At 33.5% G+C, this 18315-nt stretch overlaps 3 protein-coding genes across 3 annotated transcripts; 2 read left to right on the forward strand and 1 right to left on the reverse strand.

The window, feature by feature from the left end:
* Window positions 1-1719: 1719 nt before the first annotated feature.
* Window positions 1720-9927, forward strand: LOC111517874 (WD repeat domain phosphoinositide-interacting protein 4). The gene is made up of 8 exons (XM_023174156.2): window positions 1720-1881; window positions 1936-2010; window positions 2064-2256; window positions 2317-2497; window positions 5592-5800; window positions 9240-9341; window positions 9401-9516; window positions 9749-9927. The coding sequence occupies exons 1-8, from the start codon at window positions 1833-1835 to the stop codon at window positions 9862-9864; spliced, it is 1041 nt and encodes a 346-aa protein (XP_023029924.1). The 5' UTR covers window positions 1720-1832; the 3' UTR covers window positions 9865-9927.
* A 102-nt stretch (window positions 9928-10029) lies between these two features.
* LOC111517875 (small integral membrane protein 20) lies at window positions 10030-11717 on the reverse strand. Its single transcript, XM_023174157.2, has 3 exons — window positions 11489-11717; window positions 11376-11432; window positions 10030-10154 (listed from the first exon to the last, which is right to left on the reverse strand). Exons 1-3 carry the CDS (start codon window positions 11601-11603, stop codon window positions 10102-10104), a joined length of 225 nt encoding a protein of 74 aa, XP_023029925.2. The 5' UTR covers window positions 11604-11717; the 3' UTR covers window positions 10030-10101.
* A 1841-nt stretch (window positions 11718-13558) lies between these two features.
* LOC111517873 (proteasome subunit alpha type-6) lies at window positions 13559-16005 on the forward strand. Its single transcript, XM_074182904.1, has 2 exons — window positions 13559-14071; window positions 15575-16005. Exons 1-2 carry the CDS (start codon window positions 13669-13671, stop codon window positions 15910-15912), a joined length of 741 nt encoding a protein of 246 aa, XP_074039005.1. The 5' UTR covers window positions 13559-13668; the 3' UTR covers window positions 15913-16005.
* Window positions 16006-18315: the final 2310 nt, after the last annotated feature.

Here is an 18315-nt window from a genome sequence, read left to right on the forward strand (position 1 = left end):
AATAATTTAAACATTTCCACGGAAAACATAAAATGTTTTCTATTTCAATTGAATATATTTTAAGTTTGCCTGCTACAAATGCTCCAGAGATGATGATGAACAAATTGTGGACATCTGAGAAAACCCAGTTACAAATTTCAGTTCTAAAGGCGATGTTGATAAATAATACTATTATCATCATTATTAAGGTGAATATTAAAAAAACCTTTCAAGAGTTTCATTCTTACTTAAAATCATCATCAGCTATATTGAATTAAAATTTTTCCTCCGATAAATATAAATATAACTAAACGTTTCGGTTATATATATTTTTCAATTTGTTACTTTAAAGCTGACTTTTTCTGAATAAATAACTTTGAAGAAGTGTGTTTTTTATTGACTACCTGCCAATTGATCTAAATAAGCCAATGTCCCGTTTTGAGTAAAAAAATAAATGATCAAGTTAGTTATACTATATAACTGTGCGAGACCACGAAGTCCGTTTGTTCGTTGTAGAGCCAATCGACGCCATCCAACAAATGCGGACCTTTGCTGGTAATCAAAAATGTTGCTTTTGGGCTCTAGTTTCATCTGTTTGTCTTGCAGTGAAAGCTACTGAAAAAGACAGGAAGAATTTCACTCGGTGGTCGTTGTCACAGTTTTGCCTAGCAACAGACCGCCTTTGGCAGCCACGTATATGATTTATACACTATGATTGACTATTATGTGTTGATCCTATAGATTCTGTTGGAATGGAAATGTTAAAAATTATTTCAATTTTTTTTTTCTGTCTGAACCACATTTCAGTTGATTCCAGGTTGACGTTTACGACAAAACAGAACCGCCAGTGAAAGGTCATCTTCGTTTCATTCAGGATTGGAGTCCAGCTCCCTAACCCTTTTGGCTGATTTTTGATCTCGAGAAGGACCAATGAGTTCATAACTGAGGGGAACAGTACCGTCAATATCCAGGCTTTCAAAATGAAGGTATGTGATAACAACCGTCACACTTATTGAGGGCGAAAAACTATTAGGTATACCAAACTTTTGACTGGTGACATAATGTTCAATTTTAAGTTGTCTAATTTATGAATCTGGGATCGCGAAATATAGTGGTCTCAATTTCCTATCAATAAATATCAACCAATTAAAGTATCACAACACATTTTTTATTTCGAACATGTCAAGTTATTATCCTAAGAATGGCTGATGATTACTGAAGGCAATCAGCTTCTAGGTGCTTAATTGCTTTCAAATTGCTTAAAATCTTAAATGGATTTGACATCAATGGATCTAACTTGGTTTCTAGTTTTTCCGAGTTTCTACACGTTCTGGGTTTCAATTCACGTATTGTTTCAAAGATCAGATAAAAGCAGTTCGACGTTGATGAACAATTATTATTTCCAGAATTTGAGTTATGCAATAAGGATATCAAACTTTTGAATATTCTTGATCGAAAAAACTCCTCTTTTCTTATTTTATGAATAAGCACAAATACTGCGATTTTCTGGATTCCTTTGAATGATTATTCATGAAAAGTTGGTTGTTGCCACAAATATCAGCAACACAACTAATTACCGTCATGATAATCATAATTTATACTTTCCACAGGTTACTGAGGTTATATAATCTTTACCACATAAAACTGCGACGAGTCCGTAGCTTGTTTCGTAGCCACTTCTTTAAAACAGTCAACACTATTGGAATAGGTGAGACCTCTTACACTGATAACGATCATTCACGATAACGATCATTCACGATTCACGATCATTCACGATATTCACATAACAAAAACAAAGTAAATGTAAAGCACATGTTTAACTGCTGGTTTTTAGAATATTATTTCAAAATACAATGTCGAATGCCAGAGAAGTGTTGAGTGTTAGATTCAATCAAGATTTCAGTAAGTCTTAATAGCCAATATCATTAATTCTTTTTATGACAATTCTTGCTTCAGGTTGTTTTTCCTGCAGTACAGAAAGTGGTGTAAGAATATATAATGTGAATCCATTGGTGGAAAAAATTAATTTTGGTGAGCATTTTTCTTGGAAATATTTTCAGGATGTAAAACATTTAATTTTGCAGGCATCACAACTGTAGGAAGCGTTTCCAAATGTGAAATGCTGAACAGATCCAATCTTTTAGCAATAGTATCAGGAGGGACTCGTCCAAAATTTCCAGATAATCATTTGTTGATATACGACGACTTAGCAAAAAAGTTCATTCTGGATATAAGTTTCAAGTCCACTGTATTGTCTGTGCGGTTGAAAAAAGACAAGTAACAATTTAGAAGACTCCAGGTTCAATAAACTAGAAATAACTAATGTTTTTGTTGTAGGTTAGTTGTAGTTCTGAAGTCTCAGATACACATTTTTTCATTTCCGTCGCCAACTCAAAAATTATTCACTATATTTACAAGAGACAACCCCAAGGGACTGTGCGAAATCGGTACTTTGCCTAATACTGAGAGAAATATTTTAGTTTATCCAGGATTCAAGACAGGAAGTGTTGATATATGGGTAAATTATTTTCAATTTGCAACTCTTCTTTAGGTCAAAAGTATGCGTTTAAAAATTTGTAACCAATCGTTTGAAATTAAAATACATTTCTTTTGTAAACATATAATTAATGAAAAAATATCTTTAATGATGTTACTGATGTTGAGTATTTATGCCTTTGTTACAAGGGGCTGCTTTAAATATCAGTGGAGTTTGTTTCACATTTCCTGTAGAATAAAATAGAAAGGATCATTTGACTATACAATAAATAACTATATATTTAAAGCAAGTCACAAAATGGATTTATCAATAAAAGGGTGAATATTCCTTTAAATTAAATGATAACACATTTAAAACTCGGTATGCACTGGGTACCTGGTCAATACTCGTTTTTGATGATACCACAAAACGAAGAAACTGGTTCACCGGGTACCAATTAGTACCCGGCATCCTAGTCCGGGTACTTGATAACCGGTCACCTAGTCTGACTGTTTTCAATATTATGTTTGCAAGACTTGATGACAAAATTAATTTTGATTTACCTATTCAGTATTACCATTGAATAAGAAAATAAATAAATTTGAATTGAAATTTGAAACATTCGCTCTTCTAAGTTTCCAAGTGGTAGAACGCAGTTGAGTTCCAGACAACAATGATATTTTGGTTAAATCTGATTTGTACTACCAGGGAGTAATACTCTGAAAATGATCTAGAGGTGATCAATGGATTGATTTCAGTAAGATACTACTGTTCTAGACGAATAAGAAACATATACAAGTATTTATTTCACAAGGAAATATGCACAAAAGTCGGGCAAATACAATATCCGCCGTGCTCTTAGCCAGATAAGGAGTTGTTTTCCGGTAGAAATTTTCCAGATAACATTGTCTGGGAGCGTTGGGAGAGGGAAATATTTCAAAATTTAATTTTGAAATATTCGTTTTCTCAATATGTCTATCTTCAACAGTCACACTTTTTCCATTTACATTATTATTCAACTATTTGATATATCAATTAAATATGACCGTTTCAAGAATTCAGTGGAATGTCAACTTCTCAAAAAATAGAAAAAACCATAAAGAAAATATTGTCTTAGTTATTTGTGATTCCATTGAAATTTGAAATTTTATCAATTATTTTCGCAAAACTGAACAATAACTCTGGAAATGTAAAGAAATTTGGCATCACAAACCATGGCTTGAAAATTGAGGTATATATGGAAACAATTACAGAAGTTAATTTCAATTTTTGAATTCCAATATCCTGTATTTCGAAAATGGTGTACATTAAAAATACATAATATTTGAGAAAGAAAGGTTTTAGCTTTCTGCTTCTCCATCTCTATACAAAGGAATGTGAGAATCTTCCAAATTAAGGAATAAACTCTTCACAAATATGTGTAGATCATGCAGAGAAGTAACTTTCAGGCTGCGGGCACGAAAACGGCGACGGCCGAGCGTTGGCGATGCGATGGTGGCGATACATACAGCAACATCAACAGTATAGGTGACGCGCACGAAACGAGCGGTGGTGTTTTTGTGCCCACGCGAGATACTTTTCGTCGCCATTGCGTGACCGACGCAGTTTTCATGTCCGCTGCCTCAGACGCAAACTGGAAGAAAAAGCTCTTTCGAAACAACTACTTTCGTATAAAAGTATACCCCTTTTAATTTAAATAATACTTGACATATGTTGCCATCGAAGAAAAAATTTGTCCTGCAGTGCCATCTTCAATGTCGTAAAATTTGAATCAACCTTATGTCAAGTTGAAGTTATCATTCTTGTTAACTCACTACTGTTTGCAGAATTGAATTATATTCTCTAGTTCTGGAAATGTCTCATGTGGGAGTTTTAGGTGATGTCCTGTATAATGTTTTCTATTTTAACTTGTATTCACCCTCCTTTTCCTTCAAATGTCTCTCTATCAGTATCTTCATTTCAGTTTCTTGATTTTTTTTTGTGCATCATCTTCAATACAGTTTAATATCAACCATTATAGAAATATTTTCAGATTTTCTTGGTCCTTTTGAACATTTTTTGTCAAGTTTCACAATGTTAAGTTTCCCTTTAATTTGTAATAATAATTACATACTTAGTTTGTGTATACCAGTTTTTATGGCCCTCTTTATAATACGCAATAAAATTGACTTTTTTCATCAGTATTCAAGGAAAACTACAAGTGTGCTATATGGCTGAATTCAGAATTTAATGCAGAATTCAAAAACCAATTGAAAATACTGGGTTACCATTTAAAAAAATTGGCGTCGGTGTCGCGACACCCTAACGGATGACGCCTAGTGCTGGATCTCTACGTAAATAAGAGAACCTTTTGACACCAAAATTATCTGCTTTCACGAAATATGGATATTCTTATTCATTTTTTAGATATTTGCTCGCGGAGTTTTATATGGGACACCCTGTATATATAACAACATAACATGACAGATACTAAACTGGACATATAAAGGTAATTAACAATTATTTATCAAGAGTAACTATTAAAACTAGTCAATGGTGTAGCAGTTTCTTTCAATGAGATATTTTTTCAATTGTCTTTTGAATACGCAGATATTCATCGAGTCCTTAATAGAAACATCTAGCTTGTTATATAGTTTGGTTCCAAGATATAGGTGACTCATCTGATAGAGAGAGGTTCGGTTCGAATTCGTTATCAGCCACCCTCTAGCTCTAGTTGCGTATGGGTGGTCTTGTTGGTTTGCCCTACATTTTTCTCTATTCTTATAAACGTAGAGATACATCTCATATATATATACAGACCAGCAACTGTGAGTATTTCCAGCTCTTTGAATTCTCAACACTACTATTTTCACTGAACTCTTCAAATATATTTACTGCGTGGTTGTATTTGTTATTTTTAAATGTACAGTGTATTTGGGCATTATTATTACTCCAGTACCTAAACTCACCATAAACAAAAACTGAAAATTTCAGTAGAATTTTTTGCTAAGCTACTTGGACAAAATATAAAAACAATGGAAACTAAAGCAACAAAAGTATATTAATGCTTAAACAAAGATACGACCAAAGATGATAAAAGAATGCCGAACTTGAAGTATTCAGAAAGACTTTTCTTAAACCAAAGATATTATTTCAGGAACCTCATTCGATGAGTAAGAATCTTTCTTCCGCCAAAAATAGAATAGATGCACATCAAACTGATGTAAGATGTATGGTTCTCAACAGTACTTCTACTAAACTAGCGACTGCTTCTCAACGCGGAACATTGATAAGGATTTGGGATATTATTATGAAACAACAACTATTAGAGCTGAGGCGTGGTTCTGATCCTGCGATCATCAGTTGGTAAGCTATGTATTAAGTTATAGTTATATATCAATAAAGCGAGTGAATGTGACTTGAGTAGATTTAACTCATATGGGACATAATGTCGTAATGTTATGAATTAATTGAGTGCTTCACCTTGTAAAGTTATCCAGATTGGTGCCGAGAAGGTAATAAGACAAGTGTCTTATTCCGAAACATTGATATCCTTCATTGAGGATGACAGTGTTTCATGTAAGTGAAATTTTATCTCTCTTTCAGATACTATATTTAACAGTAATCTAAGCTAGGTTTAAGGAAAAAATTTATAAAATAAAAAAAAAACGTAAAAATAAGTTAAGGAATTACAATCTTTGCAGTCTTTTTAAATGTTTCCAAAGAATAATTAAAAAATTCTAAATCTACATTGTTTGTATTTGCAAGTCTCAAAATTCTACCTACAGATTCATTCTGGCCATAGTTGGTTGGTTGGTGCGACAAAAGGGTACATTTAAAGTTATAAGATCTGATTCTAATCATCTATGAGCCAGAGTATTTAAGTTAAGAATGTCCAATATAATTTTGTCATATTCACCAATATGATATCTCAGTTTATATGCACAGTACCTTAAAAACTTATTTTGAACACTTTCAAGCATATCAATATCCACATGATATGAAGAGCACCAAATTGTGGAATTGTATTCGATTATTGACCTAACAATTGAACAATATATGATTTTTATTGAAGTGAGAGATAATTCATTTGCAGATCTAAGAATGAAACCTAACATTTTTAGTGCTTTAGAAATGATATTTTGCAATATGGGGTTTAAATGACATTTTTGGGTCGAGAGTGATTGTGTTGTTTTCAATTCTGATTGATTGATTTTATATGACCGGTTAATGGGAGTTTTGTTTCTGAAAAAAGTAAATTTTTGACATTTGTCTATATTTAATTGCTGTAGATTTATATCACACCAGCAAACAAAGTTAGATAAATCGTACTGTAAGTCATTTACAAATAGGTTGAAAAGCAATGGCCCTAAACGAGAACCCTGTGGTACACCCGATGAAACTGTGATTGAGGAAGATATTGAGTTACTATATTTTACAAATTATAGCGTTATTGCATTTTATGGCACTTTTCCATTGGCAGTGCTTATTTCGGTAATTATATCTTGGATAAAAAATTACCCAGGCCAATTTACGACTGATTGCACTGTGATTTTCTGCAAGGTTTGTGGAAAGCGAATACCGAGTCTTGTGGAACTCCGTGTTTGACAGAGACAATATCTGACAGTGTGTCAGTTCTCACAACTTGGGTTCGTTGACTCAGATATGATTCCATCCAGTTAATTGCAAATCTTTCATATATCCACATTATAATTCTCACGTAGTTAGAACTTCACTCTTGTAAACAAGTAGGAATTTTTAAGTCTCATAATTGTCAATATTTTTAATATCCACGTTTTTTCTGTTGTTATTTTCATTGTGAGCCTTTGCTGATGTCAAGATTCCCACATTAATGGCCGCAGCAACCTTCCCATATGAGGACATTTGTATTTTACCTATACCTGAGCCGAGCAAGACTTTTTATCTTTAGTTTGAGCGAATCATTGTAAGGGTGTAAGAGGTTTTTCTTCTCTTGTTGCAGATTCTGCTTCTATTGCTCAAGAATCTGGTGCTTGAGTTACTGAAAAGTTCTTGCTCTTGATACGATATTACTCTGTTGACTTAGAATCAGATTTTTTTGTTACTTCATGGTCCATAAAGGGTCCCACAAGCAGCTAGTGAAAGAAAGTCTATCAGACCCCCGCATCACATTGAAAGGGCTTTATATGACGATAGGCTGCCCTGTATCTTGAAGGTTTCATTAGTGTCCTGATGGGACTTAAGAGACATATTTTTGGTACGGTGGTGGTACACACTTAGGAGGACTCTTACCTCCACGGATATTCTAACGCTTTCTGCTGCAAGGCGGACTTTGCCACCACACATTCATAAAGGAAGAGCATCATTAATAGTTATGACATTATTATCGACCTTTTCAAAAATTATTGAAAGATTAGTGAAAAAAGACTAATGTCCTTCTTATCGATGAACAATGTGCTATCTAGCCTTCAGTTCGGTTTTCAAAGTTCGAAAAATACCACAGATGCCATTTTTTACTTTCTAGAAAATGCATACTCTAGCATAAATGATAGCAAGGCTGTTGCAGCAGTGTTTTGTGATTTTTTCGAAAGCTTTCGATTGCGTTGATCATAAGACACTGCTGCAAAAGCTCAAGTTTGGTTCATATTTGACAGGACGTCGACAGGTGGTGAAAACATCAAGTGGACAGTCTGATCTCAGTGACATAAAGCATGGAGTACCTCAGGGGTCTGTTTTAGGACCAGTGTTATTTTTAATATACTTAAATGACCTAATAACCATTAACATCGCAGGACAATTTATTGTATTTGCCGACGATACCACTATTAAATGGAGTAATGAAGAAATTAATCAGCTATCAAATACGATAAAAATAGATATTCAACAAATTCAAGCCTGGTGTAACGCAAACTCCTTGTGCTTCAACCCAAACAAAGCAAAACTAGTTACTTCCAAATGTATACTAGACGATTTAGATTTGGATAACCACTACATAGAAAACAAACAGCACACTAAATTCCTAGGCATTCACTTAGACTTTTAAATTAAATTTTAAAGAACATGTATCCCATCTGAGTAGAAAAGTATCTAGTGGATGTTATGCTATTAGAGTGATATCAAATGAACTAGGGTACACTACAGCTAGAATGGCTTACTTTGCACTGATCGAATCTCATATTCGCTATGGAATAGCTTTCTGGGGCCATTGTAGATCACAGTTACAAAATACGATATTTAAGCTACAGAAGAGGTCTTTGAGATACCTTACAAAGTCTAAGCCGAGAGATCACTGCAAGCCTTTATTCATCAGCCACAAAATATTAACTGTCACCTGTTTATACATAATGGAAACAGTATGCCCAATTCATAAAAATAAAACTAGCATGTACACTTCCGGAACAAATTGTCACAACACCAGACAGAACCATATGCTTTACTTACCTATTCCAAAATTCACCTTGACTCAGCATTCTCTGATTTATGAAAGTATTCAAGTATATAATCACTTTCCTACCATTATAAAAAATAGCACAGATATCAAAAAGTTCCGAAGTACAGTTAAAGATCTTTTAATCAAAAAAGTTTATTATTCGATCCATGAATTCTACCATGATAACCTATAATGTTCACCTAAACTCATCTGTCATCTTAATGTTTTATTTGTGAAATTGCTATGTTTGCATTTTTTATATTTTATGTCATGTATTGTATTTTTTATATTTTATGACATTTATTTGATTTTTTTACAAGACTTTGTCATTAAGACACTAATCTTCCGACAATAAAGCATATTGATTGATTGATAATCTAACTTTCTCATTTTCAGCCTGAATTTCAGCAAAAACTCCGAATATCTGTGCTGCTGCAGTGACAAAGAAACAGTTCATATATTCGCTGTAAAGGATACTCAGTTGAACAAACGACTTTCGTAAGTTCAATTATGTCAAATTTTAGTTTTGATTATTCATTTTCTATTATCGATTTCAGAATCAAAAGTAAAACATTGGGCTCGTATGCTAGTTCTCAGTGGGGATTAACCGGTTTTAAGGTGCCTCAAGAAACTGCCGCCGAATGTGCCTTTGGAGAAAATAACTCCGTCATTGGTAAGATATTCAATAATGAAATACCAAAGGTTATTACATCAAATTTCGGTTCTGTCAGTGAATCTTTATAAATCGAATTCATTCATTTCATAATTTCCATCATTCCACTGAAAATTTGCAAATAATTATGATTAATAATTATTCTCTTTGAGAAAAGATTTGTCGCCATGTACAATATATCACTTCTCGAATATTTTCTAGTTCTGTCTTGTAATTTATTTTTTTTTTTCAGTAATATGCCTGGATGGTTCCTTCTACAAATATAGCTTTACCCCTGAAGGTAAAAACCACAGGGAACAATATGACATTTACTTAGACTGCGATGATGATGAAGAATTTTTCATTTAATGTACTGATTTGTTACAAGTTTTAGACTGAGATAATATGGTTCATTAAATTTTTTACTTTTTATTTTTCAGTTGTTATTGGTTTTAGCAATTTCATAATTTTGAGATAGATGAAAGACATTCTTTCACATTTTTCTATTCTAAGGTATCATGTAAATAATTCATATTTTTGTAATCAAATTTATTTTATTAAATAACTGAAAACTACTTATAAGTATATATTTCACTATTCTAAGAACTACTTCGAGTCAGGCTTTTTTCTATCGAAAGGATCTGTCCAAACTTTCATATCTGAAAATTAAAAAAGAGCTTGTGAGTTGAAAACATGCTTATATTAAACTGCTACAATTCGAAACATTCGTCTATCCCAAATCCCTACACTGTAGGATCTGCTAAACATCTGCCAGAAACTACTTCCTTGGCTAATACCACGAGGTATACTGATTTACATACAAAAAATATTTGTTCAAGAAGTTTTACTTCAGTCGTGTGGTCTATAGCACACTGTTTTTTTTTTAGGAAGTACCATGAAAGCAAAGAGCATGATAAAACCACAAGTCCTTAAGACGAGTAGTTTTATCTATTGCTTATTGCTCGACTGATATTGCTCAAAAATAACAGTTTGATTAAAAATGTGCTGGCAGATGATTATCTGACTAACAAGTATTTTACGGGTTTTTCTTGTAATATGAATACAGAATTCAGTGAATGCTGGTTGCAGATATTTTAAAATGCTATAATGTATCTGATGTGAGACTACAAGATGAAAGTATGTATTTTTATCAATAATTTCATTGAGGTCTTCGGATAATACACTCACAGCGTAGCAACCTGATGCTACTCTTATCTTCAATAAAGTATCATCAATAAGAGCTACTAGAAATTTAGTACATCTATGGTGAGATTATCAAATTTTAATTTAAAGGTTATATTTGTTTTCTTTACATTGTAACCAAGATAATTTGAATGATACCAAGATTTCACATCATTTATTTGTTGGGTGTTTGTCATTTTAAGTTGCTGCTCATTCCTTTCATGCTATAAAACGGTGTCATCAGCAAAAAATGTAAATTTTACTGAAACTGGTAAATTCATCATATCATTTAGTCAGAGTAAAAATAGGATAGGACCAAGCACCCACCCCTAAGAAACTCCAGAATTGATATTCAACAATTTGTAGAGTTCATTACATATCTTCACTCTTTGTTTTCTGTCATAGCAGCTTATTTAACCTGGGAATGGTTTTGTAAACTCACAGAATACTACTTCAACCACTTCACCCTTTAAACTTAAATATTTTCATAACATAAGAGATTTTTTGTGGAATTTTTCTTACAAACAACCAATCAGATATTGCAACTGTTATTTTCAACAATTGACAGTTACGAATTTCCATGCCAGTTTTTTAATCACTGCTTTCTGTAGTACCAGTTTGGTTCATTGCATTATATAATCTATAAACCCAGCTTAACACTAATAACTTCTTCTGTGAGTAAAGTTTTAATAACTTACTTCCTGGTTGAATATCTTCTTGATTTATATTAGCTCTAGTATGGGCTTGAATTTTTTCTAAAAATGACAATAGCAGCGGTGAAGAAGCTAAACTTTTACATTAACAACTCAACTGTACTTTTCTGGATTCATCATGGGGTGAATTATTATGGGATATATTGTCAAGCCTATGCTTGCCACTAGACCTCCTATCAATGCTGCATACCGCCATCCTCTCAACGTAGTCATTTGATCACCTTGATATTCAGAAATTTTCAAAAATTAAAGATAAAGGTTATAAACAAAATGTGAGGTTAACTTTCAAGGAGTCATTACGTTACAACGTCACAGGCTGTCAAATAGTGTCAAATCAAAAACAATTTAAAAATCCCTATTATTTCACGTACGTTTAGTTCTTAATTAGGTACAGTTCGTACAGTAAAAATAAAATTTGTTTTGGTTAATTTAGTACATGTCAATTTCAGTTACCATACTCACGTCTCCAAAGTTTTTTTAAAGAATCTATTAGGAACTTTATAAAAATTATAATTATTAGTTGAGACAATGGAGTAGAGACTGGTTGAAACTCTCGATTCGCACATGAGGACTTATAACATTTTTCATTTGGGGCTATTCTCAATGTGCAATCTCTTTTGTTCACATAACCTCATTTTTTATCTTTAATACATCTACAAATTCAGATTCAATAGGTAATCAGAATTACAAACAAAACGACTGAGAAAAATTAATGACACATCTCCCAACTACGAAATTAGAATTTTTTCGTTTTAGTTTTGCATTTGTGGGAACTGTTGCAGTATCTTCTGTAACTGTTGTGTTCTGGGCATTGATTCTACGTCAATTCGAGACGGTTCTCTATATCTAACAGTTCAGAATCCAGAACCAAAATAAACCTGATATTTCATTGTTGGTTATTATTTTTGAAATAAGATGGTTGTGTCAACTGTGCCATTAATAAGTCAATAGCTGAATTATTTTTAAAGTGAAAATTCGAAACCATACACTGTGACCATACATTTTCCGATTAATTGATCTGATAATATTCGAACTCAATATTGAAATATGTGACGGAATCGGTCATAACGTATTCATGAAACGTTTTATTTTGAGATTTTCACTGAACAATTTTACAAAAACGCAATACTTCTCTAAAGAAAAGAAATGCCTGAAGAAGATACTGTATAGCGAAACACGTGCTGCCTTCTTGTGAAACTGTTTGGTGAAAATCTCACAATGAAGTGTTTCTTGAATACTGAATATTGAAGTTTGCTGTTTCTTTAGGCGTTTTCTGGCGCTCATATATTCAAAACGTATTCGTCTGTGATTCAAATACATTCATTCTGGCGTTGAAACGATGACGTCACATCAATTATGATTTGAAACGTATTCATGATGATTCAAAACTAGCGTGAACACCCGTCAAAACGGTCATCTCCCACGGAACCAGTGAAGCGGAAAAATTGAAAGCGGGGATAAGTGAAAGTACTCGAACGACCTATAAATATATTCAACTAATTATGTATTCAATGATCTAGTTGCACTAGTTGAATATAACTTTGTTTAAGTTAGTTAAGAAAAAGATGCATAGAAAACCTGATTTCGCTTTTTTTTCTCGACGCGAGAAATCAGATTGACCCAACTTTGTAGATAGATGGAACAAATATCGTTTGTAAATGTAAGAATTGTGTGCACTTAGAGCCTTTGTGAATGGAATACCGGGAGTACGTTGAATCTCTTGATTTTATGAAGAATCAAAAGTGCCGTAGATCGAAGGTTTTCGTCAATAATTTCATTTAGGGAGGGGTTCAAGTGATTACACGATGATATTTCTTAGTATCTTGGGTTAGTTTTTGTTCAATTATCAATCATAATATATTGAATAAATTCGCAATAAATAGTGCTGACATGTATTGTGTCGAGTACAAAGTGTATATACAAGGAACTTGCTGTCTACAGACTCTGATCATAATTTACAGTTAAAGGTGTGAATTCACTCAATTCACTGTGTGAATTCACACTATAACTAGGAATTGTGGAAAATAATATAATTGCAATGCAATACTCTTGTCGACGCGCGTTTCACCAACCAAATTTCAGGAGGTGAAAAAAATTTTCTATGGATTTTCAAGATTCGTAAAAAATGGCCAACAATATGTCAATTTTGTGTCAGTCAGTGTCAAATGTCAAATCATATGAGTTTGACGAATTGAAGTTTGACAGAACCTAACAAAATCAAGAATCATTGTCACTGTTTTATTCAGTACGCGTAATATACAAAATATAGTTATTAAACATGTCGCGAGGAAGTAGCGCAGGCTTTGACAGACACATTACCATTTTCTCACCAGAAGGGCGTCTCTACCAGGTAGAATACGCCTTCAAGGCAATCAATCAGGCCGGTCTAACCTCCGTAGCTGTAAAAGGGATCGACACAGCGGTGTGTGTCACGCAAAGAAAAATCCCGGACAAATTGGTAGATGCAGGAACTATAAGCCACTTGTTTAACTTGACGGAACATTCAGGATGTGTCATGACTGGCATGATCGCAGACAGCAAGTCGCAAGTGCAGCGAGCCAGGTATGAAGCAGCCCAATTCAAGTACAAGTTTGGATATGAAATGCCTATTGATGCTTTATGTAGGAGAGTAGCTGATATATCTCAAGTGTATACTCAGAACGCTGAGATGAGACCGCTAGGTAAGAATTGTTATCGCTGCTGGTTTTCTTTGCAGTAAGAAGGAGTAAAATAATAAAAGCCTGGAGAAAATATCAGTCTTTCACTGTTGAAGTATCATCTATCGAGAATCATGCTGACCATCTTTGAGTTGAAGTCATAAAAAGCGCTTTTCAACTTCTCCTTCAATGCTGGAATAACATTGGCAATTGTCTTGTTGTATAGTACTGCAGAAATACAGATATTTACTTTTGGACTCGTGCTAACAAGATTCTCTATAGGGTATATTTTTCTCGTGAAGGATGATTCATGAAGAATTTAGATTATAACCTATACTTTGTTTACAACCCTACAGTCATCAATATGGCAGACAAGTCAAATGACAAAGTCTGCAGTTACTACTGAGACAAAGTAAACAGTTTCACAGTTTCAGCGGCTTTGTAGTAACATTTATGTAAGTAGGAGGGATGATATTTTGTGGATGTTGGTTACTTTCAACAAAGCCTTCAGAGCTTCTTGCATCAAACTTTTTAGACAACACTACAATTATTTATTCTGAAAAATGGTGTTGACAAAATGAAAGAATATATCAAAACTGACTGAAATTTCATCAAGACTTTCAGATCATAAATTAACTTTTAGTTACAAGCCACTTTGATTGCAAACTAAACTCATGAAACTCTGTTCCATGAGTTTGAGTGTACCTTAATTAATTCTAAGATATTAATAATACAATTTTTTGGCCAAATCAAAACATGCCTTCACTTAACACACCACTAATTCTTGCATCCTTATGGTTTCATATGGACATTTTGAATCCTGTTCTATACACCTATTCAGAATATTGTGTCAAGAACCTCATATAAAACTCCCATTAAGGGTTTGAAAGTTCTATAATCATTGATGAATTTTCCATCATTGTTTATTATACAGAGAAAAATTGTGGAGTTTTAATTTGGTAGATTTCATTGGCAGATTCGATTGATATGGAAATAAAATTAGAAAAATTATACATTAATTTTTCATCATACGACCTACTTTTTGGCCCTTTTGCAGTCCTCATGTTCTAAATTATAATATTACAAACAGAAGGAATGAACAAAAAGTAACTTCTCTTGAATTAATAATATTTAACATTATTTATTGTTGGTGAAATACACTTGTACAGTTTGTACATTTCTGGGTTTGTAATTTTATAATATTTTTGCCATCTTCAGTTCCTGAAATATAAAATTACAAACACAGGAATGTACAAAGGGTAATTTCATTGTGTTTGTAATTTTATATTTCAGAACCTGAAATGGCAAGAGGGCAGTGGTATGATTAAAAAGAAATACCTATATAATATATACAATTTTATTTCTATATCGACTGAATCTGCCAATGAAATTTACCAAATAAAAAAAATTTGTCAGGAAACACATAGTATTTGGAGTTTTTATTGGAAAAGATGGACTTAACAGTATCATTTACATTGACATGATGTCCATTAATAATTTAGTTGATTTCACCCTTCCAAATTCTAGGTTGTTCCATGGTACTCATAGGATACGATGCTGAAATGGGACCGTGTGTCTACAAGACTGACCCTGCTGGATACTACTGTGGTTATAGGGCCGTTAGTGTAGGTTCTAAGCAGACAGAAGCAAACAGCTACCTGGAGAAAAAACTGAAAAAGAAGCAGGATCTGCAGTATGATGATGTTATCCAACTAGCTATTAGTTGTCTGTCGAGCGTTTTGTCTGTCGATTTCAAACCAACTGAACTAGAAGTGGGGGTTGTGTCCAAAGATGAGCCCAAATTCAGAAAACTGACTGAGCAGGAGATCGATAGACATCTCACTGTCATTGCTGAGAAGGACTGAGATAACAGATTGATATGGATTTAATTTTATTTGCATTTTTATGGAATGGTTCATTTACATTTGTAGATTCAATTAATACATTATTCTCGATTATTATAGTTTTACTTTCAATCTCTGATATTCTCTGATATATTTAGTTGATGGAAGAAAGAGCAGAGTTTATTCTCTTGTGTGACAATTCAAAAATTGTATACAGACAAAAAATGGATGTGCAGAAACAAATTTTTAGTTATTTAAATACTAAAATAAAAATGATGTATTTAAAACATAAAATTCTAATTATACAGGGACATAGAAATACCCATTCATATATTGAAAAGTTCAGTTCGTGAGATCATTGGTGTTTTATCCATTTTTTCCTGATGAACCTAATTTCAGGCCAATAAACCTACCAACATATCTGTCGAACACCTTTCAAGTCACAAAGGTTATCTTCATTTTCTATGAACTTCATGGCTATTTAAAAAACAAGTTTATTGAAACTGCTTTATTTTATATCAACAGCAAAGAGCTGGATGTGATGAGAAGGGGTGATCTATCTTGTGGAATTTTCTTGGATATGTCGAAGGCCTTTGATTGTATAATTCACGATATTTCATTACATAGGCTGTATTGACATGTAATCCGTGGTAACTCAACTGGTTTTCCTCTTACCTGAAGAACAGAAGGCAAATAGTTGAAATTAATAAGAATCGTAAAAAGTACAATTGGAGGTCTAGGAGACATCTTTAGGAGTTCCACAGGGCGGTATACTTGTTCCGATGCTGTATATTATACTCATCATTGACATAAACAAGAATAATTTGGTCACATTTGAAGCTCACATCATAAGCTATGCTGATGATACCGATCTTTTTTAAACCCATTAACGCCTGGTTAATTTTTTTTTGGTAGAAAAGTATTAAATGATTATTTTTCAGGTTTTTAGGATGCAATGTAACGATTAACAGCAATTTTTATTTTTATTACTGTAGCCCAAATTAGATGTGACCATATGGTAACACTAGGCGGTTCAACTACCTATTTATAACACTTCATGAAAAAATACAAACAATTATTAAGTGTCATTTATTTTAAGTAAAAAACAAAAACTGTTATTTTAGCCTTACATCTACTTCTTATGAAATATAGAAAAACAATCAATACAAACACCCACTTCGCATTTTTTGCACATTGTTCTAACCACTGCGGAACAGCCCTCTCCGGCACAACGTCGCCGTTTGTTTTGAGGAACTCGAATAACCAAATGATCCCTTTTATCATGAAGCATATCATCAGATACCCTGTTCAATTAAACTGAGCTTGAACACGTGGAAACTTTACCAGGACCTTTTGGTGGAACTCCGAAAGAGTTCAAATAAACTTTAGCAATTTCCCTTCTAAACTCCAGTTGCGGAAGAGTCCATTCAGATTTTTTGTGGAGTTGCCGAGCATTCTGCACACAGGCATCCATTAGCCACGTAAATATGCTCCACCACTATTTTTTACCCCTCATACCAATGAGGTATCTTGATATATTCTCATCCATAAGGTCAACGCCACCCATATAAGAATTATAAGTTCCAATCACAAATGGCCGAGACAATTGAACTACTTTTTTGTACTCCAAAACATGTTGATGCCAGAGTGACAACTCCATTATCAGCCCAGCGAACATATGAAATCCCATTTCCCTTAGATTCCCTAGCCTGTTGAGCAGACAGATTACAACTCAGCTGTAATGCCAATGCACACCACCTGACCTGGGGGAGCACTGACACAGTTTATCAAGGCAAATACCAATCTTCGTTCACACGATGCGTAGGAAAGTACTAGACTTTTATAAGTAACTATGTTGAGAAATGGAATGTGTTTGATGAGGAAAGTTGTTCAAATCATCGGCATATAAGCTTTGAAATCGGAGGGTTTCATACTTGGATTTAATCTTATCAAAACCCCTGGAAAACAAACTGGGAATTCTTGAAGGCAGACCTGGAAACTTGTTTGAACCGGATATGTTTTGTAATAAGAGATTCTACAGACTCAGAGTTAGTAGCACACCGGTTACTGGCAGTTATAATCTCAATTTTTTCACTGTCAACCAGAAATCAAATAGGAAGTTTTCCTGGTGGAATGAAGATTTGCCACGGATGAGGTAACAAACTAGAAAAACTTTCAAAAGGGCAATAAGATCAGGTATCTGGGATCAATACAAAAGGTCTCTAACTGAATGAGCACAACAAAACCCTCAGGAAATCTAAGAGAGACTCATGGAGAAAGCAATTTGAGGAAGTAGAACAGTCCCAAGCATGTGCCTGACTATATAAGATACTCTCTGAGGGACCTCAGGTCTCAACAAACAATCTTAAAACAAATACCGGGGTGTAAATGAAAACAGGAAGAGTGACTATAAGAAGAGCTTCT

Source organism: Leptinotarsa decemlineata, unplaced genomic scaffold (assembly GCF_025532065.1).
Source record: "Leptinotarsa decemlineata unplaced genomic scaffold, Ldec_3_MD MMD2_tig00026330_RagTag_RagTag, whole genome shotgun sequence".
Lineage (NCBI taxonomy): Eukaryota > Metazoa > Arthropoda > Insecta > Coleoptera > Chrysomelidae > Leptinotarsa > Leptinotarsa decemlineata.